General features: G+C 25.4%; 1 protein-coding gene across 1 annotated transcript; it reads left to right on the top strand.

Moving 5' to 3' along the window:
* Window positions 1–344: 344 nt before the first annotated feature.
* LOC100206326 (RNA polymerase II-associated protein 3) lies at window positions 345–18,795 on the top strand. The gene is made up of 11 exons (XM_065795760.1): window positions 345–712; window positions 1,192–1,314; window positions 4,863–4,979; window positions 10,228–10,355; window positions 12,721–12,913; window positions 14,545–14,613; window positions 14,710–14,789; window positions 14,943–15,120; window positions 15,278–15,372; window positions 18,358–18,452; window positions 18,607–18,795. Exons 1-11 carry the CDS (start codon window positions 563–565, stop codon window positions 18,702–18,704), a joined length of 1,326 nt encoding a protein of 441 aa, XP_065651832.1. The 5' UTR covers window positions 345–562; the 3' UTR covers window positions 18,705–18,795.
* The last annotated feature ends 2,525 nt before the right edge of the window (window positions 18,796–21,320 follow it).

Below are 21,320 nucleotides of genomic sequence, written 5' to 3'. Positions count from 1 at the left end.
AAGTAGAATCACGTGCAAAATCAGAATGGGGACTGATGAGGATAAGCAATCAATGGAAATTCGATTTAAACATCATGTAATTCAAATAAATATTAGACAGCACATGTCAATGTGTGTCAATCTTTAGCTAAAGTGAAGTAAAAAATTATTTTCTTAAAGATTTTTTTTAATATGTATTATTGAGATAATGACAAATTTATGCAACAATATGCTCTTTCTTAACTCTGAATACTTTAAAAAATATGTACCAATTCTGTGTCTTAAAAACACAAATCTTTGACCTAAAAAATTATTATTTCAACACTTATTTACTATTTGATTATTTACTATTTGTGTCAAATTTTACCGTTCTGAGTCACTTGTGCGCCGTGATGAAATCCGGTTAAAGTCAATCTGAAATCATACAAAAAAATTTAAATTTAGTAATTTGCATTTAGTAACAATTAGCATTTTGTAAATTACTGTCGATTTGAAAGTGCTAGTATCCATAATCAAAAGTAATTTTTTTTTTGTCAAGTTATCATTGTCAGTATATTATTTAAACATTTAAATATAAAAATATATGGCAACATCTAAAGCCGCAGAAATCCAAACTCAAATTCGTGAAAATAGCAATGATTTATCTGATTTTCTCAAAGATCTTAAACGTTGGGAGGCAAATATAAAAAATGAAGATAAGAATTTAAAAAATATAAATCGTTTAGAAAAACAGGTAATTAAATAGCATAAAGAAAGTATAGTATATATACTTCAAGTATAATAATACTATTAGGCATAAATTTAAAAGATATTAAAAATGTTTTAATTTGGTATTACTATTTGAAAGATTTTATTTAAAATAGCTTAACCAATTTGTTCAGCGTAATACCCATGAAAGCTGTTGAAAACAACAGTTTTAGCAGTGTTGGCCATTTCAAAGTGAATTATAACTTCTGAAAATAATATGCATATGTCCGATGCAATAGATGCTGACAAAATTAGTGCTGCTATAAATTGTTTTTAAAAACATACTTTTTTTAGTTTATACTATCTATAAGAGATATCTTTTTTAGTTTATACTATCTTCTTTCTTGATTATAGAAGCTATAGAAAATGTCTTGAATGGTCGGTATAAATTTAGATAGATTGAATACTAAAAGTTAAGATGCAAATGTATTTCATACATTCAAATAATTTTTTTTCTTCAATTAGCTCCCGCCAGTTCGAACCAAACTAAATACCACTAATAAACCTGATGTTGGCAAAAAAAATGAAACAAAAAAAGATGTGCGAATAAAGTCTTATGACTACAATTCTTGGGAAAAGTACAATGTGGTATGAATCATCTTATTTATTATTAGGTGTAATAAATTATTGTATATATTTTTATTATTACATTGTTCTTCTAGTGTTGAACTTTTTTTATTTTAATTTAGTGTGTGAATTTTTTGTGCTTCTTTGTTTTTATATTAAAAAATTTTAAATAATATACGTACTATTATAAATACCTAGCATTTTAACAAGAATTTTTTAATCTTATTTTTGGCTATTTGAATTTTCCTATATATATATATATATATATATATATATATATATATATATATATATATATATATATATATATATATATATATATATATATATATATATATATATATATATATATATATATATATATATATATATATATATATATGTATATATATAAACATCTTCACTTCCGAAAAAGGCTAACCACTAAATTAGAGTTGGAAGTTACTAACACGAGGATGAATTTTAGTAAATGGCACAAGAGACACTAGCTCTTTAGAGCAGTGCCCATTATAGTATCTGTAGAAAAGAAAAAGAAAAGCAACATCGTGACGATGTGATAATGGTTTGAATGGAGGTTAACTGCAAGAGCAGGTCTAACTATGCTTACAATGCGTTTTTGTACCTTGTCTAAAAGAGAAAGGGCATAATTAGAAGATCCGCTCCAGATATGGCAACAGTATTCCATACAAGAACAGATTTGAGATTTATATAGATAAAGAATAGAATCCTGAGTAAGAAAGTGGCAAGCATGATAAAGAGACTTTGCAATTGATTTGATATATAGTTTCCAAAAAAGATCGGAAGTAATAGTTAATCCTAAAAGATGAAGGGTAGATGACTCATCGAGTACATAGGAAGATCTAAATTATTTCGATAATGATTGGCTAAAAAAAATTGAATTTTATCTAGATTAAAGTTCACTAGCCACTGTGAGCCCCATGCTGTAGCAGAAGTGAGATCCTTTTCAAGCTCAAATGCCGCCTCCAAGCAATCAGAGGGTGTTGGCTTCTCATCATGACAAGAATAAATGATAGTATCACCAGCGAACAATGTCACCTTAGATTTGAGAATATCTGGAAGATTGATAATGTAAATTAAAAAGAGTATAGGGCCAACAATTAAAGCTTGAGGAACCCCTGAAGTTACAGAAAAAGAAGAAGAGTGCTGTCTGTCGAGGGCAACTTTTATACTATGATTAGAAAGGAAGGATTCAATAATCTTAAAGGTGTTGCTAGATACACCATTAGAAGAAAGTTTATGGAGAAGACCAGTATGCCAAACTTTATCAAAAGCTTTTGAAATGTCAAGAGCGATGGCCTTAACCTCTCCACCTTTATCTAATGCACGATAAATCCTATTGGTTATTACTGTTAGCAAATTAGCTGTAGAACAAGAAGATCGAAATCCATATTGAAGATCAGAAAGTAAGTTATTAGAATTAAGATGAGAGATCAAGTGTTTGTTTATTAAAGGTTCAAAAACCTTGCTAATGATAGGAAGAAGACTAATGGGACAGTAGTTAGACGAATCAAATCACTCTCCAGAATTTTTGAAAATAGGGATGACAAATGCTGCTTTGCAGCAGGCTGGAAAACAAGACTCTGATAAGCACTTGTTGAGTAGTTTTGAAAGTATAGACGACAGCTCCGGAGAACACTTCTGCTATACTATAACAGGTATGTTGTCTAGACCACAAGCTGTAGAAGAGTCTAAGCAGGAAATTACTTTAGATACAGAAGCTGGAGTGATACAAATGTCAGGCAATGGATCAACCTGTTTGATGGCTATATCAGGTAGAAGGCAACTAGTGGATAGTGGGCTTTGGCACTAGACAAAACCTTTTTACAATGGTTTCCGGAGAATTGTTTTGCTGATAAAGGTTTAAACATAAAAATTTATCATTTGCTACATAAATGCAATTCTGTGTTAGTTGCAGAAAGTTCTTGCAAGAAAATTCAAGTGCGGCTTAGCTTTGATTTAAAAAAGCAAATTTTAAAAACTTCAAGAGTATAATGCATATCAATATAAGGAAACTCTGAAGCAATCCATTAAAAAATTAAGGCTATATATTGTTTATAACAAAGAAAGCTTGTGTTTAATTGAAAACAAAACTACTTCAAAAAAGACTTTTTTTTAATTATCAGTTGAGAAAGCCAAACCTTACTTTTTTTTTACTTACTTTACTCGCAACTTGTTTATTGCGTTTTCAACCCTCTTTCAAATCATTTAACTCTAAAACACAAACATATACAAACAATGCTGCTGTGCAGAGAAGGGAGTTAAGTGTGGTATTACTAAGGATGTGGTAAGGATTAAACAAAAAACCTCTTACTTACAAAGAGAGCCCTCTACCACTACACCACTACTGCACTTCATAGATACTTAAAATGTTTAAAAAATGTTTGGTAGATACTTTAAATATTTTGCTTGATACATTTAATAGATATCCAGCTTGATACATTTAGTTGCTATTTTTCTTAATACATTTATTTGCTTCCTTGCTTGATAAGTTTGTTTGTTACCTTGCTTGATACATTTGTTTGTTACCTTGCTTGATACATTTGGTAGATACTTTACTTGATACATTTGGTAGATATCTTACTTGACATTTAGAAAATAGTTCAATGTAGTAATGTCTGTATAGATCAGTGATATTTTCCTTAACATTAGTAAAATTAAAAGTAACAATAATTGGTATCATTAATTTGAATAAAAACTGAAATTAGATATTCTAATTTCATAAAAATCTAAAGAATGAAAATTGAAATTGAATTGAATATCAGAAACAAAAATAGAAATAAAAGTATGAATTATTACAGAACAAAAATTATTGAATAAAAAAAAGTTTAATGAATTTTTATTTTGACAGTTTCTTTACAAATTTTACATACTTGCGTTATTGTTGGCGGTAAGTCAGACTGAAAAGCTGGTCACACTTTCTGGCTTGTTTGCCATATTTTGAATTTCTTTTATGTTTGACTATGTATGACCCATTGGCATAATGGTCTTTTGCTACAAGACAATTTAATTTAAAATAATTATTTGTTTTAAAACAATTTAAATATTAAAAGATGACTTTATCAAGGCTGTTGGTTGGCTGATAGGAATTGTGACAGTACTATACAGAAATTCTTTGTCTATGAAGATATGAAAACAGGCTACCAAATTCCAGTAATTTGGAGAATACATAAAAACACTTAAGGTACATGAAAAAAGAGAAAAAATGACAACAGAACCAATTGAACAACAATTGTGTCAAAATAGTGTCAATTAAATGATTGTCAATACAGCTAGAATTAAATAAAAAGATTATTAGAGATGAGAGTTTTTATAAAACTGAACAAAAATATGTTATTAAAATTCGATCATATTTTCTTTTGGTTTCAAAAAAATCTTATCTCAATTCAATTAAATCATTGAATGACTGTTTTACAATGGTTTGTTTGCTTGCTTATATTGTTTAATATTATGTTTAAATATTGTTAATGTCAAGTTGATAAATATATATTTTTTATTTTTTTACATCTTTAGTTTTTACACACAAAAAGTTTTATTTTCCACTCTTTTAGGATGATGCATGTAAAAGTTCAGATGAAGAAGATCAAAATGATGATTTAGATGAAGAAGAGCAGGAAAAAATAGAAAATGAACGAAGAATTCAAAATGCTATTATTGAAAAAGAAAAGGTTCTAAATCTTGTAACCTGGTTACTTAAAATTATATATTATCTTATAGTCAAAAATTTTCAGATTTTTAGGTCTTTGATTAAAAAAGGTTATTATATATGGTTAGAATTATCTAGGTTAAATATGGGTTTTCCAAAAGGTTAGACTTACTATGTTAACTTAAAAAATATATATATATTTAATAAAGTCTTTCAACTCACATTACAGTTATTATAAAGTATTTAAAACAAAATTTATTTATATAATAATAGTTCAGGGGCCATTCAACCATTTTCAATAGTTATCAGTGTATTTGGTAATCAAGTTTTCAAGGATTCTTATATAAAAAAAACTTCCAATATAATTCCAAAATAAAAATTCTATTATAAAAAGTCAATATTCTAATACAAAAGCATATTTTATGTATATGATATATATGACATATAAATTGCATATAATCACGTATATGACATAAATCACTTGACAATATATAAATAAGAAGTTATATAAAAGTTATCTTTATAAAACATTAGATATAGTAACAAGTAGTTGTGATGTCATAATTCCCTTACGAATGTAAGTTTTAAAAGAATTTTTATATATATATACGCAAAAAAAGATTTTAGGTAATTTCATGCCTAATGGACCAAAATTTTAGGTCCACATAAGACACCTCAGATTTTACTGAAATTTGGTAGGTTGGTTTACATCAATGAGAAAAGCAATTCCTGAAAACAGCATAAAACCTTTTGTTTTTCATGAGATATAGTCATTTGAATTTTCTGTAGCGAAAACATGTTTTGTTTATACTTTGAAACTCTATATTTCAAGTTATAGACTTACTTAGTAAAACATTGAATTTTTTTATGTCACATTTTATCCAAAATTGTTACCTATCTTCTATTTATCTCATATTTTATTTATAACACTACCTATAAATCTTAAAAAATCATTTGCAAATGTAAAAATAATTTATTTTTTATTTTTGATTTATACAGTATTGATCATTAATTACAATAAAGCATGTTATTTTTTTGTTGCTGATACAATCAACTCTTTTATTTCAAACTTCCTTAAATGTTTCATTTTTCAAAGTTATTTGTGAATTATTAATAATTATTTGAGATTTTTTATTTAAATTGCTATAAATATTTGAAAAATTTGTGTAAAATGAAATATAAAATTTAATATTAATAAGTTATAAAACATCAAAAGTTATTTAATTAACTACAACATTTCTACACAACAACAGTTATAAAACATCAAAAGTTATTTAATTAACTACAACATTTCACTGATAAAACAATCCAAATGACTCGAAAAACTATTGATTTTAAGTCAAAATGATTGGGAAAGCTATTGTTAATATGACAAAATGAATGGAAAAACTATTAATAATATGACAAAATGAATGGAAAAACTATTGATAATATGACAAAATGAATGGAATTACTATTGATAATATGACAAAAATTAAAGTCAATGAATGAATAAAAGATTTTAATTAGAGAAATTGTGAAACATTTAAACACAACACATGCGACTGTTTGCAGAACCAACCTGTATTACAAATACAATACAATTGAAAACCTTCTGCAAAATAAAAATTAAATAAAAATTTTTTCTTTTTTGGTTGGTATTGTAATTTTTTTTATTATTATTATGGTTTGTTAATTTTGTTGTTGTGGTTTACTTATTTTGACCACTTTTTTTTTTTTGCTACGTATGAACACTTGTTTTTATTTCTATATTTTAATTTTTAATTTTTTAAATTATTGTTTTATAATACATTTATATTGTTATCATATGATTTATTTCAATTTTAAAAAATTGAAGAAAAAATCTTTTTTAATTTTTAAAAGATTTAATTTCAAACTTATATTCATGTTAAAAAAAGAAAAAGAAAAAACTTCTCTTTTAATTAAGTTTATGAATTGGTTATTGAGCATTTTATCTTGTTTATACCTTTTTTATCTTACCATTTTATTTTGTTTATACCTTTTTTATCTTACCATTTTACAGTGTGTCTGATTTTATGTCTGATACATTATATGTCTATGCATAAATTTATTGACCATACACATAAAAGCTGTGACATTAAGTTTGTAAAGTTAGATGGTAAATAGACTGCAAATAAAATGTATTAGTAGCTTTTTAGATAAAAATGAAAAGAAAGACTTATGTTCTACTTTCCAGCCTAATACCTCTTTTATTCCATTTCACTTATTTCCTTACTGTTTGGTATCTTGATTATAAATTTTGTAACAATAATACAACAACAATATAATTAATTTAAGATATTGTAAATTAATATAACATTCTAATTTAAAATTTATTCTATGTATTATAATTGCATCATTAGAAATATAATGATAATGTTCCTTATGTATTTTGTCATATATATTATCTCAGGTGCCTTATATATTATCTCAGGTGAATTTATAGGATCTGTTAGTGATTGTAAACTTTCCTTTGCTACAGATTTTTTGACAGTGCCCAATACCATCACAAATACTTATTCTGTGAAATGCAGCAAAATGTACCTAATGATCTTGTTTATGGTGGTATAAGTTATATATAATTTTTGTATTGTGAACCTGTACCTGTATCATCTTGAATTAAAAAACTGTAATTTTTTGTAAATTTTAGTAATAAACTAAAGTATCATTACTTGGAAATATTATTTTTAGATTCTGCTGCTAAATGTGCAGCTTGGTTTTTGGCTATATAGCAATTGTCTCATAATTGGTTTATTTGTTGACAAGCTCTTTCAATAAAATGTGTTTATTTTTCAAATAATTGATTATGTAAATTTGTTTTTTAAATTTAATTTTATTTAAATTTTGTGTTTGTTAAATGGATCACAGTAAAAGCTTTCATCGTACTAAGTCTCAAATCTATTCAATGGTGATTAAAATGAAGTATATTTTTTATTATTATCTAACTAAATATATTCAATTGTTTTGTAGTGTAAACTAAGGTTTCCATGGTTACACTTCAATGATTTTTGACACAATAATTAAATATAAAATTATAAGTTTCATATATAAAAAAAGATAAAAAAAGGAACACTTAATAAGACTGTATGTCTTTTAATTATGTTCCATTGCGTTTTTTCCATTCACAGCTTTTGTGTATTTTCAGATTATGTTTATATTTGATACATTGTTTGTGCACAAAGATACTTCATGCATTAGACATAAAATCAGACAAACTGTGTAAGATGATATTTTCAATAATAAGTTTCTTCTAATATAAGTTCTTGGCAAAAATGTGTAGTTGAAAAGAAAATGGAAAGGAGGGAGGCACTAAGGCTATTTAAAAACTGAGTGATTCAGGTTTAATTTAAGACTTAATTCAAGCAATGATTATGAAATACTTTTTTAGGTATATATTTTTTATTACAATAAATAATGAACTAAAGAACACCAATCACAATAAATCTTTATTACTTTTAATGTATTTTGTGCAAATTTCATTGTTCTGATTTTGTAACTTCCTCATGAGTACCCACTATTTTTTTTCTGAAATCGATGTAATATAGTTTAGTAAATCAGAAAAAAAAATTAAATTCAGTGTTGATCATAGTTTACCTAGGTTACCGGTGGATTGGCAAAGGCAAAATTTTTGAAGCCAAAGCTATTTTTAGGAATCCATAATATCTTACTAAATTGTATCTTTTCAGAAAATTTCTTAAAAATTAGAAAGCTTACTATATATAGAAATATAGTTGTTTTTTTTTTCATTTTTTCTGTCTTTCCGCTTCTTTAATTGTTAATTTTGTATATTGATCCATCAAAAATCAACTTTATTCAGATTTTTTAAAGTAGCCATTATGAATAAAAATCTTTTAGGTAGCCATTATAGATAAAATATAACAGTAAAAGACTTAATGTCAACATTTTACTAAAGTTGTACATAATATAGAAAACTATAATGTTTTCTGAGTATGAACAAAACATATTTTCGCTACTGAAGTTTTATTTTTAAAAAAATCAGAAATCATGAACATAAGGTTTTATGCTGATATTTTAAGAAATTACTTTTCTCATTGATATAAATCAACTTATTAAGTTTGATCAAAATCTGAGGTGGTTCATGTTGGACCTTGGTCCAACATAAACCACCTTGGTCCACTTTGCATGAAACGACCATTCATTTAAAAAAGTATTGTCATTTTCCAAAACTATCCATAACATCAAAATGTCAAAACTATCCATAACATCAAAATGTCAATAAATAAAAAAAATTGTGCTATACATTGAGATTTTGTAGATTTATTATGTCACATTATATAATTTTTGCTCTATTAGTGTCAATAAAGCTGTTAATGATTCAGTTCTAGACCCAATTTGAGTTTAAAATAAGACTCAGACCAATCTGTTTAAACCAGGTCTGGGTCTTGTTTTTTAAATCCAAAACCTGCTAGACCCATATCTGTCAAACCTTTTAACCAAATAAATCAGGTAATAATCTTTTAATATCCAGATTATTAAACCCAGACCCCTCTGACATTATTTTAACTCATGCGTTTACATGTATTTAGAAATTTTGAAATATGCAAATATTTTATTAATTGTTATTATATTGAAGTTTTGATTGGCAATCATCTTGAATGATACTTTAGGAAGAAGAAAGAGATCACATTTGTTAAGAGTTTTAACAATAAGAAAGAGATCACATCTGTCAAGAGTTTTAAGGCCATTTAAAAATCTTTAAAAATGCTTCAGTTTTTAAATATTTTCATCATTTGAGATTAAAATTTTTAAAAATATCTCATTCAATGTGATAGTTGAGAAAAACTACCTCAATTATCATATACTTTTTGGAAACCATGTTGACACAAGGATTCATTAGACCAAAACCAATTTTATAATGCTACTCTCATGTTTTGTTTTGACATGACCAATACAGGTCAGTTCTGGACCCAGATCTGTTTAGTAAATAAGGTATGGTTCCAAAACAGGTTTGTTAATACCAAACTCCAACCCAGACCCATCTATACAAGTTGAGACTGGATCCTGGTACCTAATAGCTGACCCAGACCTGAATTCATTTGATTAAATAATTTGTCACCAGAAAGCAAAAAAATAAAGTAGAAGGATTGTTTTTTATTGTTTTTTTGTTTTTTTTTAATTATTTTATCATAGTACATCATTTTATATTCATTAATTATTATTATAATTTTTGTTTTATTTGTTCAACACTATTTTATTTATTGTATTATTGTATTTTTTTTAGTTTTTGGTTTTATTTTAAAAACAATTAGGGTAACCAGCTTTTTAATGAAGGGAAGTTTGAAGCATCAATAAACAGATACACAAATGCAATAACAATGCATCCAACAAATCCCATTCTATATGCAAATCGTGGAATGGCTCTTCTAAAAGTTGAGAGGTTACTAATATATTTGAATCCGATTTTTTTTAAAGTATTAAAGGGTTATTGAGCTTCAAGTTTTATAAATTAACAAATATTGCACAGATTTAAAAAACTTTATTTGCTAAGTTTTACTTTATTTTTAATGCATTTGACTTTCAAGTTGTATGTTTACTTTCAAGTTCAGTCCACAAAAAGGTTGTGACATCTCTTTCAAAGTCTGCATAATTATAAAGTTACATAGTTTACTTAAAAGTTCAAGCTTTAGTTAATTCCTACCGTTGCTATTTGCTTTACAAGCGGTTGTTGTAGGATTTTAAATTTATTTATTCAACTATAAAATATAAAAAATTTACAATGATATATTATAAACTCACATAAATAAGGTTAGGTGTCACTCATGTAGTTAAAAACTAGTCAATGGAGTGACACCTAAAAAAAAAAAATACGGAAGAAAAAAAACTATAAATAAAACATAAAAAGAATTTAAAATAAAATATAGTAAGAAAAAAAAAAGGGAAAGAAAATAAAATAAAACACTAATAAATGAAAATAATAATAATAATATGAATAAAAAAACATTACAAATAGTAACTATAATATGATAACTTTACTAAAAATTATAAGTAACGATAAAAACAATGGTAAAAATAATTATAATAAAGTTTATAACTATGACAGAAATTATAAAAATAACATAACATTTGCAAAAACTATGACAATAGCCATAAAACTATTACTACAATGAATCACTATCACTATAATTATAAATAAATTAATAAAGCTTCTAAAGCAAAAATAAATTAATGATAATAGCATTAAAAGTAAATTTTAAAAAAATGACAGTTTAAAATAAAAGTAATAATAGTTTTATAAACACAGTAAAATAAAAAAAGCAATAATAATAAAAGATAAAATTAATATTCATTAGATATATAGTCAAATAAAAATTTCTTAATTTGGTTTCGATTGAGAAGAAGAATGTCAGTAATATAAGAGTATTTAGTTAAAATCTCTAGTGAAAAAAATGTTGAGGATTTTTTATGTCAAATAAACAGGAAAAATCATTTATTTGGCCCCTCAGAGTAAGTTTTCTTTTCCCCTCAGAGTAAGTTTTCTTTTCCCCTCAGAGTAAGTTTTCTTTTCCCCTCAGAGTAAGTTTTCTTTTCTCCTCAGAGTAAGTTTTCTTTTCCCCTCAGAGTAAGTTTTCTTTTCCCCTCAGAGTAAGTTTTCTTTTCTCCTCAGAGTAAGTTTTCTTTTCCCCTCAGAGTAAGTTTTCTTTGTTTAATAGTGAACTTTTGCTGCTCAAAACAAACATGATGTACCCCACCACTTTTTTTATATTGATATAATATATATACAATATAAATACAATGATATAAATACAATAGATAACGGGTAGATAGGCCTTGCTGATAATAGACTCTAGAGTCTATGTAGCATATATAGACCTTAGAATCTCAAGAATGTTTATACGAGTATTAGTTCTTTCAATATTTAGAAAAAATTCTGGGTTTGAGCTTGCACTGCTAAATGAGTTGAAAAGAATATTAATCTTTCAAAGAATAAAAAAAAACATTTTTATTTCAAGTTATGATTTAAACTAAAAATTAGTAATTATAAATGATTTATGTTTTTAAACTCTGAATATATAGCTCTTTAAAGAAATATATTTGTTATATAATTATAATTGTTATAATTTATAATTAGTAGTAAAAGTTTGTAAACGTTAAGATAATTAGTTGATAGCTTAAATTGTGAAACAATTAGTTTGATAAAAATCTCACAATGAAATATGAAAATTATATAGTGCATTATATAACAAATATATTCTATTAGTTTAAACAGGATTTTAGTATTTGTTTTTTACCTTTTCTTTATGTTGTATAAACAACTTATATATATATATATATATATATATATATATATATATATATATATATATATATATATATATATATATATATATATATATATATATATATATATATATATATATATATATATATATATATATGATCATATCTAAACACCTTTTTTTATATAATGTATAGTATATAAAAATAAATATATTTTTTTATTAATATTATTTACTGATTAAATTTTTTTGTATTTAAATGCATTAGCTAAATTCATAATAATTTACAAAATACAAAATTTTTTTGCTTATATTTAAATATTCGTAAAATAAATCAGTAAACAATATTAATAAAAAATAAATTTAAATCAAGTAATCTCATTTAAATCATGATTTTTATTTATTCAATTTGAATCATTAAATTGTTTTTTACTATAATCAAGCACAAAAAACAAAGAAATTTCTATTATTGATTGTAAAAGGTTTTAAGGAAGTTTTAAAAAAAAAATGATAAAATTGTTATAGATATGCTTCTGCAGAAGCAGATTGTACCACTGCTCTCGAGCTTGACCCAAAATATACCAAAGCTCTTGCAAGACGCGCTACTGCAAGAGAAAAGTTACATAAATACATAGATGCTCTTAAAGATTATGAAGACCTGTTAAATATTGAGCCTCTCAATCGACAAGCCATTTCTGAACAAGAAAAAATTAAAAAGGTTATTTAGTATTTAATTTTTGAATTTAAAGAAACTTTTTTTTATGTAAATTTAATTGTTATATTTGCATGCAGCTATGCATAAAAAGTGGAGTTATAAAAAATCTGTAATCAATTTTTTGATTTTTTTTTTTTTTTTAAGTTATTTTAATTTGACAAATTTATCTTAAACAGAAATTTTCTTGCTATACTCTAAATTTACTCTATTATAGTATTGCAAGTTTGTTTGGCGCTAAAAATTGATAATTTTTTTAATATAAAAATTAAAAACAATAAAAATTGAAAATAAAGTTAAAACAGATTTAAAAAATGTAAAAACAGAAATAATTTTTAGAGTTTTTTTGTTTGTTTTTATTTATGCTTATATTAAATAAGAATAAAATATTTCTCCAATCAAAATCTTCCATAAAATATTTCTCTAATCAAAATCTTCCATAAAACAACATAAAACATGAAAAAATATTTATCCAATCAAAATCTTCCATAAAACAACATGAAACATGAAAAAAATACACTACTTTCATAAAACAACATGAAATAGTTTTCCAACTAATTGAAACAATCCATTTTACTGATGACATGTAAGTTTAATCAAGTTATAAATTTTTATTACTTGACTTAATTTGTTTACTTAATTACTGATTTAATTGATTATTTATTTTGATTAATTATTTATGTAAGGGGTCGTCCTAAGTAAAACGCTTTTTTTGAGGACAATCCCTAACTAATCAAGAAAAAAAGTTTTAACGATAAAAAATGATATAATAGCTTGAAATTATTAAAAATAAGTATGTAATATTTCAAACTTCAATTTGCAGAAAAAGTTTAGTCTCAGTTACATTAAGGTGCTTTAAGCTTTCAACCTATTGCTTTCTAATCAAGTATAAAATTTCCTAGAAGAACATTAGCGCAAAAGTAAAAAGCTATTGGGTCTTACATTAAAATAAGAAACCTTGTCAGGGTTTATGCAAAATACTGAAATGGTGCAATAATCATTTGAAAAACTGTTGAAAATTAGGCAAATGTGTTTTGGCGGGGCGATTAAGTTTTTCTGCTAATTAATTCCAATCGAAGAATCTACGTCACAGGTTTGCAGTAAAGAACTGTTATAAACACTATTTGCAAACAAGAGATTCTGTATAAATATTTTTCCCACAAAACCCTTGATTTGTATATGTATATGACCTTGGCAAACAAATGCAAAGTTTTTCTTTGCTATTTAGCAAAGGGAGAACAATTTATATAACAGATTTACATTTTTAATGAACTTTTTTTTTTTTGTAAAAATAAATTGTAAATAAAAAATGAATGATTACTTTAAATAAAAATTTTTAACTTTTAATCCTAATAATTTTATTTGAAGTTATAATTATTGGTTTTCCTTTTTTTTTCTTTTTTTTTTTTTTTTTTTTTTGGTAAATAGTTGATTTTTATTTATTATTTTTTTAATGTTATTTTTAATTAAAAAAAATAATTCACATTTTGATTAAATTTTTATGCATAGCTGTATATTTATTTAAAAAAAAGTTATTATCTAATCTATTGATTTTTTTTACTTTCTTTACTTTTAATTTCTTTATAACATTGATAAACTTACGTTTGTTTATTTGCTTATCTTGATTCACTTTATAGCTGATTTCTAAAATAAGTACAGATAAGAAAAAGAGTAATATGATTGATCCACAGAAAAAACGAAGTAAGGTTAGATCTTTTATTTGTTTTTGTATTTAATAAATATTTATCTACTTAATTAATTTGTGAACTGTGAATCAATTTTTAAATTTTATATCAATTTAGAAACCTCTTAAGCGCATTATTATAACCGAAGTTGGTAAAGAAATTAATCACACACCATGCAGTCTTCCATTGAATAACAAGTCTGTATCTTTACTGTCATCTATTATTTAATATTGTTAATATTTTATGAACAAAGAAACTGAGTTGAGTAAAATGAATTAATGAAAGAAACTGAATTTCATTATATCTATTTTGATATCAATTAATTCTTTTTATACTTTAATTATTGCTAGGCAACCTCTACTAACTGATGAAGATAGAGTAAAAGCAGTGGGGAACTCAACTTCAAGTTACATTTCTACTGCTGTAAAAAGTGTTAAAAAGTTATCTGTTCCTTCTTCATCTTTCATATTTGAAATTGAATTCAAAGAAATAAAAAAAGATGAAGAGCAATTGTATGAATATATAAAGGTAATAGTAATCTATAAAATAAATTATTAATATTATTATTTATTAATTTTTGCGTATATATCTATAATAATATTTTAAAATATTATTTAAGATATTTTTATTTTCAAAGTATTGTGTTATATTAAAAAAATTATTTGTTGCTTTAAACTTTTTACAGATAATACCTACATCATTATATAATAAACTTTTCTCACAATGTGTTGATGGTCTTATCTCACCATTTATACAAGTGCTGCATAATTGCTATCTAAGGTACTTGTTTATTTCTTTTTATACATTTGAAAATTAATGTCAAAGTAGTTTATTTTAGTTTGCTGAGAATTTTTAGTTTAGTGAAGCTGAACATTTTTAACTTAGTGAAGCTGAACATTTATCACAATTGGCTTATTAAGTTAACAGTTAATTCCCTGTAAGTCAAACACCGGTTAACTTGAACTTTTATTATTTTCAATCGTTTCATTTGGTCCCTTGAAATCGCCTAATTGATTACTATTAAAATTCTTCGATCAAGTCAAACCTTGGATAAAGGGGAAGAGAAAAAGGTTCGGATAAAAAGTCGAACCATTTTCTTGTCCCCTTTCAGCTAATTTTTTTGGATAACTCAAATTTTTTGTATGAAAAATAAAGATACAGTAGACTCTTGCTCAAGTCCCCGTTTTTTCAGCAAAATGCATCATATTGAACTTTATATTTGAATTTTTTAGAAATCATTGAAAGCCATACTGAACTTTACTACATTAGAATTTGCAAAATTATGCGACAAACTTAATCAATTGCGACCAAACATGTTTTGGCTTTAATTCCATCAAAATCAGTTGATAGCTTTAAATGAAAACTCTGTAAAAATAAATAACAATTTATTGCAGTCTTAAAATTTGTATCTAGTGTAATTGGAATGTTGATCCTGATCATCTCCAAGACTTGGCATTTCAGACCCAGATTCATCATTAGTAGATTTAATTTTCAGTGCTGTGATTTGAATTAAATTAGTCTAAAATATTGAAATTTATCTAAAGTTTGCACCTTCTGTTAAGTCTGCATTGCTGCAGTTGGATCAAAGTGTAGACTTAAGTGAGAGCCTACTGTATTGACATAATTTTGAAAATTTAAAAAAAAAAAAACATTCCCTATAAAACATAAATAACTGTAGCCTAATATTTTCTTTATTTTTTTGTTTAGATCTGAATAGAATAGATCGTTAAAATGAAATAAAACATAAAATAATGTTGTAATAAAGCAGTTCAAAGATAAACCATTAAAAAAACAATTATTTATAGTTTAATGAGTTTTTAAATAAAAGACCTTTTAGACGCAATTTTATTACCAAATAATAAGGAATTGTGTTGCTAAACTTTTTCCAATGTTATCTTTTGACTGTACTGCATGAATAAAATACTAATATCTCATATCAGCCAAAGTTCGACTTAACAGGAATTCGCTAATTCATTAAGTTAAACCATTTTCCTTGGTTCCTTGGAGGTTTGAGTTATCATGAATTAACTGTATGTATTTACAAGTAATTATAAGTATTTGTATAAAATAGTTCTAATAGTGAAACTGACACTAATAATATTAGAAAAGCTTGTAGCTTATAAACTATTATATTAAATTACATGAAGTTTCAGTCTAGTGTTGTTAACAAAAACTCTTTCTATCAAGTGGTGTTAGCAAAAATTCTTTCTATCTTTAACTCTGTCTTATATTTAGTGTTTGTATAATTTAATATTATAAATACTAATAGTATTTAAACCATAACAAAATTAAATATTTAAATTAGAAATTTAATTTCTGTATAGTTTTTTCTATTGTACAATATTCAAAATTTTCTACAAAATGCAATATACAGGGTATTTTATAAGTTGTGTATGTGCTTTTGATTTAAAATTTTTAAACAAATAATAAAAGAAGAATGTTTTTATATAATTTAGAATTATATTTCTCAACAAAAAAAAAAAAAAAAATGCGGCTATTCAACTTGTTTAATCTCTAAATTTTGGCAGCGTTTCAAAAGGACCGTTTTCTCAGGCATGAACAGATAGGCATAGACATTTACACATGTTTATGCCTATCTCTTCACTTGTTTAATCTGCTCGTGAAGTCTATCAATTGTAGAGGTTTTTGTCCTTGTATACAATGTATTTCAAGAAATTCCAATCTTCAAACATTTGTAAATATGAATCACCTGCAACCAATGTTAAAAAGATCTAATTAAATCATCTGGACTAATTTAAATCAAAATTACACTAATTTAAATCATTTGGACTGTATTAAATCATCTAAGGTTATTCCACACCATTACACCATTCTTTAGGATGGGAACAGCATTAGAAACTCTAATCATTAGAAATATTTGTTTCTAATGATTAGAGTTCGCCTAATAAAGTAGGCCCAACAAATTGGGATGGTTTATGATACCATTCAGCATGAATTGTCCAAATAATCTTGTTTAGCAAATTGCAATTCTCTTTAAACTTTGACAATTTGATATCACAAAACTCCATTCTTTTGTCGAAATCGTCTTCACTTAGCACTTGTACTTTTTGAATGTACTTTTTGAATTAAGACTACTTTTTGAATAGCACCATAATAGCTGCTTATATTCATCTTCATTTAAATAGCGTTCTTTTGAATTGACAATTTGTGGGTTTCTTCATGCATATTGTTTTTTCATAAAGTGGTGGAGTGGAAAAATTATCGGCCTGTTTTTGCACAGATCGTCGTCAGACAATCTTTGCAAAAACATTAAAAAATATTATGAAGAAATATTTAGTTTGTATACAGCTGTTGTTCTATGCTTTATATTATATATATATATATATATATATATATATATATATATATATATATATATATATATATATATATATATATATATATATATATATATATATATATATATCATTCGAGTTCGTTTCCCACGATGCCCCGCGTCCGTGTATATATATATATATATATATATATATATTCATACACACACACACACACACACACACACACACTTAAATTTGCTGATGCTTACATAAGCTGTTAATATAAATTTTGATATAAATAATTTTAATATAATTTTTTATATAAATTTAATATAAATAATTTAATATAATAAATTTAATATAAATAAAAATTATTTAGAGTCAATCGATATTTTTTTGTTGTTTTCGAGATAAATCTCAGTCTCATTTATATAAAACTCTCTCCCGCCCCGCTAAGAATAATATTGCATTGTGTTTGTCTTTTTAGAGATAATCTACCTATTTACGAAGAGTTAAAGTCATTCTCTAAAGTTCCTCGTTTTCAAATGGCCTCAATGTTTTTATCTCAACATGATAAAACGCGTAAGTTGATTCTAGATATCTTTAATAGCATTCTTACATTATCAAAGTATCGATTACTTTTTTGAGAAAACCTTTTAATGTCAATTTTATTTTTGAAGTATAAATTCTTTAGCCATGTAATATAGATTGTTATTATATAATATTTTTTTAATAGTCTTGAAAAAGTTGCTACAAAGTTGTAGCAGCAGTTGTTCAAAAGTGTCATCCCAAGATATTATATCACTATGCAATGAATACGGTGTTAAACTGTGATAAAAGAATTTAAAGTATTATTGAATTATATTGTTGAATTGTACAGTGATTATGATGTTATACTAATACAGTGATGATGATGTTATACTAATACTAGTTGGATTTTTTTAATAAGTTGTTCTTACAAAATTGCTTTCGGAAAAAGAAAACAAAAGTTGCTTACGAAATGTTATAAATACACAATCAACATGTTATAAATATTTAATCAGATCCATGCTTCATAGTACAAAAACAGGAGGAAATCTTGGATCACTTTTTTTGAATTTTATTTGAATAAAAAATGTCTTATATAAGTAGAATAAAAATATGTTAAATCGTGATTTCCAGGAATATGTTAAATCGTGAATTCCAGGAATCGTGGAATGATGAAGCGTTTATTTCTCAACAATTTTCCTTTAATCCGAGCTGCTGTTGCAGTCGCAACTGTTTCCTGGAAATTTTTACCATACGTAAAATCTTGGAAACGCTTTCATAATTCCTTTGTCCTCTTTACATGACCTTAAACTTAGTTCTGTCTACATGTCAAATTAAGTTAATCATTTATTATTTATTTTTGATTAATAAATGATTCTTTTGCTTCGTAAATTTCATGCATAAATGCTAATTTTTTGTAGGTTTTTTATTTTAATACAAATCAAGTAAATGAATTTTTCAAAGTTAATAAAACAAATCAATTTTTTATTTGCTAAATTGCTAAGTCTTGACGTGTGAACATTACAAATAAAACAAAAATTAGCTAAAATATTTCTCAAGTTCATGACTGAACGCTTAGGTGCTTAATACACGGGAGAGAACGTTTATTATTTTTCGTAAATTTTTCCCACCAACCCAACAAGCTTAATAAGACCCTCTACCCCGTTTATTCATTTTTATTTGTAATCAACAAAATAACATCTCAATACTAAAAAAATCAGAATAGATATATGTTTATCATTTACTGATAAGAATAAAATGTTTCAGTGTAATAAGGCTTTAAAAATCGTCGACCTTTAAAAAACTTGTAAATTTCAATTTGTCGAAAAATAGGTTTTCGTTTATTTTTCGCCATAGTATATAACTTATATAGGGGAGACCGGGGCTAGTTACCTCTGTTTTTACTCTTTGAGCTCTGCAGCCCTAACGGCAAAATTTTTTGTAAATATTAAAGCGTAATCTTAAAGACTATGAATTTAGGTAACATTTTTAACTTGCATTCATTATAAAAAAAATTTCTTGGGGCCTCAAAAAAAAAAAGTTAACCAACTTACTCCAACCCGGGGTAAGTAGGCTCAAACTATAAAAGTAATTATTAATGTAATATAAGGTTCAAAATTTATAGAAATTTTTTTACTGTTTAATTTGGCAACAATTTTAAGCCAAAAATTTATATTACTCTTAGCTGGTACCAGATATTAGTACGTATAACAGTAGCCCACTTTTATCTGTAAAAAAAACCTATACAATTTTTTTTTTTTTTTTTTGAAAAAATAAATTTTTTCAATGATGTTAAAAATAAAAAATAAATTTTCTAAAAGTATTTATATATTTCCATAGTAAATGCTAACTTACCCCAAAAGCCTTTTTTTCAATAAACAGTCTATAGATCCTGAAAAACGGCTATTATTGAAAAAAAGTCTGACTGGAAATAGTAAATCAATTTTGTTTGAAATTCTTACAATTTTTTGCGACTAATGATTATCTTTGTAAAGTAAAAAGAAAGCGATGTTCCAAAAGTTACGCTTTTGTTCAAAAAACACATAAATCCTAATATCTTCTATCCGCATGCGCGAATCCTTACAATACTATAGTGAATACTCCTTACCACTTTGCTGATGATACTAATTTGCTCATTATCAAAAAATCTTAAAAAAAAATTAACAAATACATTAATCGTGATCTTGCCAATCTAGTTCTGTGGCTTCGCTCAAATAACCTTTCTCAACTGTAGCAAAACTGAACTGATTATATTCAAATCTAACAAAAGTCAATAAAAATTTAAACTTTAGATTAAGTGTCCAGAAAATCATTCCCGTAAACTCAATAAAATATCTTGGAATTATAATTGATTCCAACCTATCGTTTGTATCCCATCCTAAAGGCTTAGCCATAAAGTTAGGCAGATCAAATGGAATGCTGTTAAAGTTCGCTATTATGTCTGGAAACACTATTAAATATTTATCATGCCTTTTTTATCTCACATATACAATATGCTTGTCAAATATGGGGACAATCTCAACAGCAAGCAGTTTTAAGGATATCCCATCTTTAAAACAAAGCTTTAAAAATAATACATTTTCAGAATTCAATCCTAATGTGCTTTATCTTACTTCGAAGATCCTTAAACTATGCAACCTTGTTCAATTCTTGAATTGCCAGTTTGTCTGGAATCACCGAATAAAAACCTACCTCTTACCTTCAACAACTTCTTCTCCTAAAACGCAAATAACCAATACCACCTTTGATAAATTGATCATCTAAACCTAGCAGTCTTAAAACATTGTTCTGTTACTTATGGATATAAGTCCATTTAAAAAAAAAGTATAAAATCTTGGAATAACCTTTCATAATACCTAAAAGCTCTCTATTCAATCTATGTTTCTATCTATTATTCAATTGTTTTTAAAAGTAACCTATTCC

The sequence above is a fragment of the Hydra vulgaris genome, chromosome 04 (assembly GCF_038396675.1).
Source record: "Hydra vulgaris chromosome 04, alternate assembly HydraT2T_AEP".
Classification (NCBI taxonomy): Eukaryota; Metazoa; Cnidaria; class Hydrozoa; order Anthoathecata; family Hydridae; genus Hydra; species Hydra vulgaris.
This window is presented reverse-complemented; position numbering and strand designations above follow the sequence as displayed.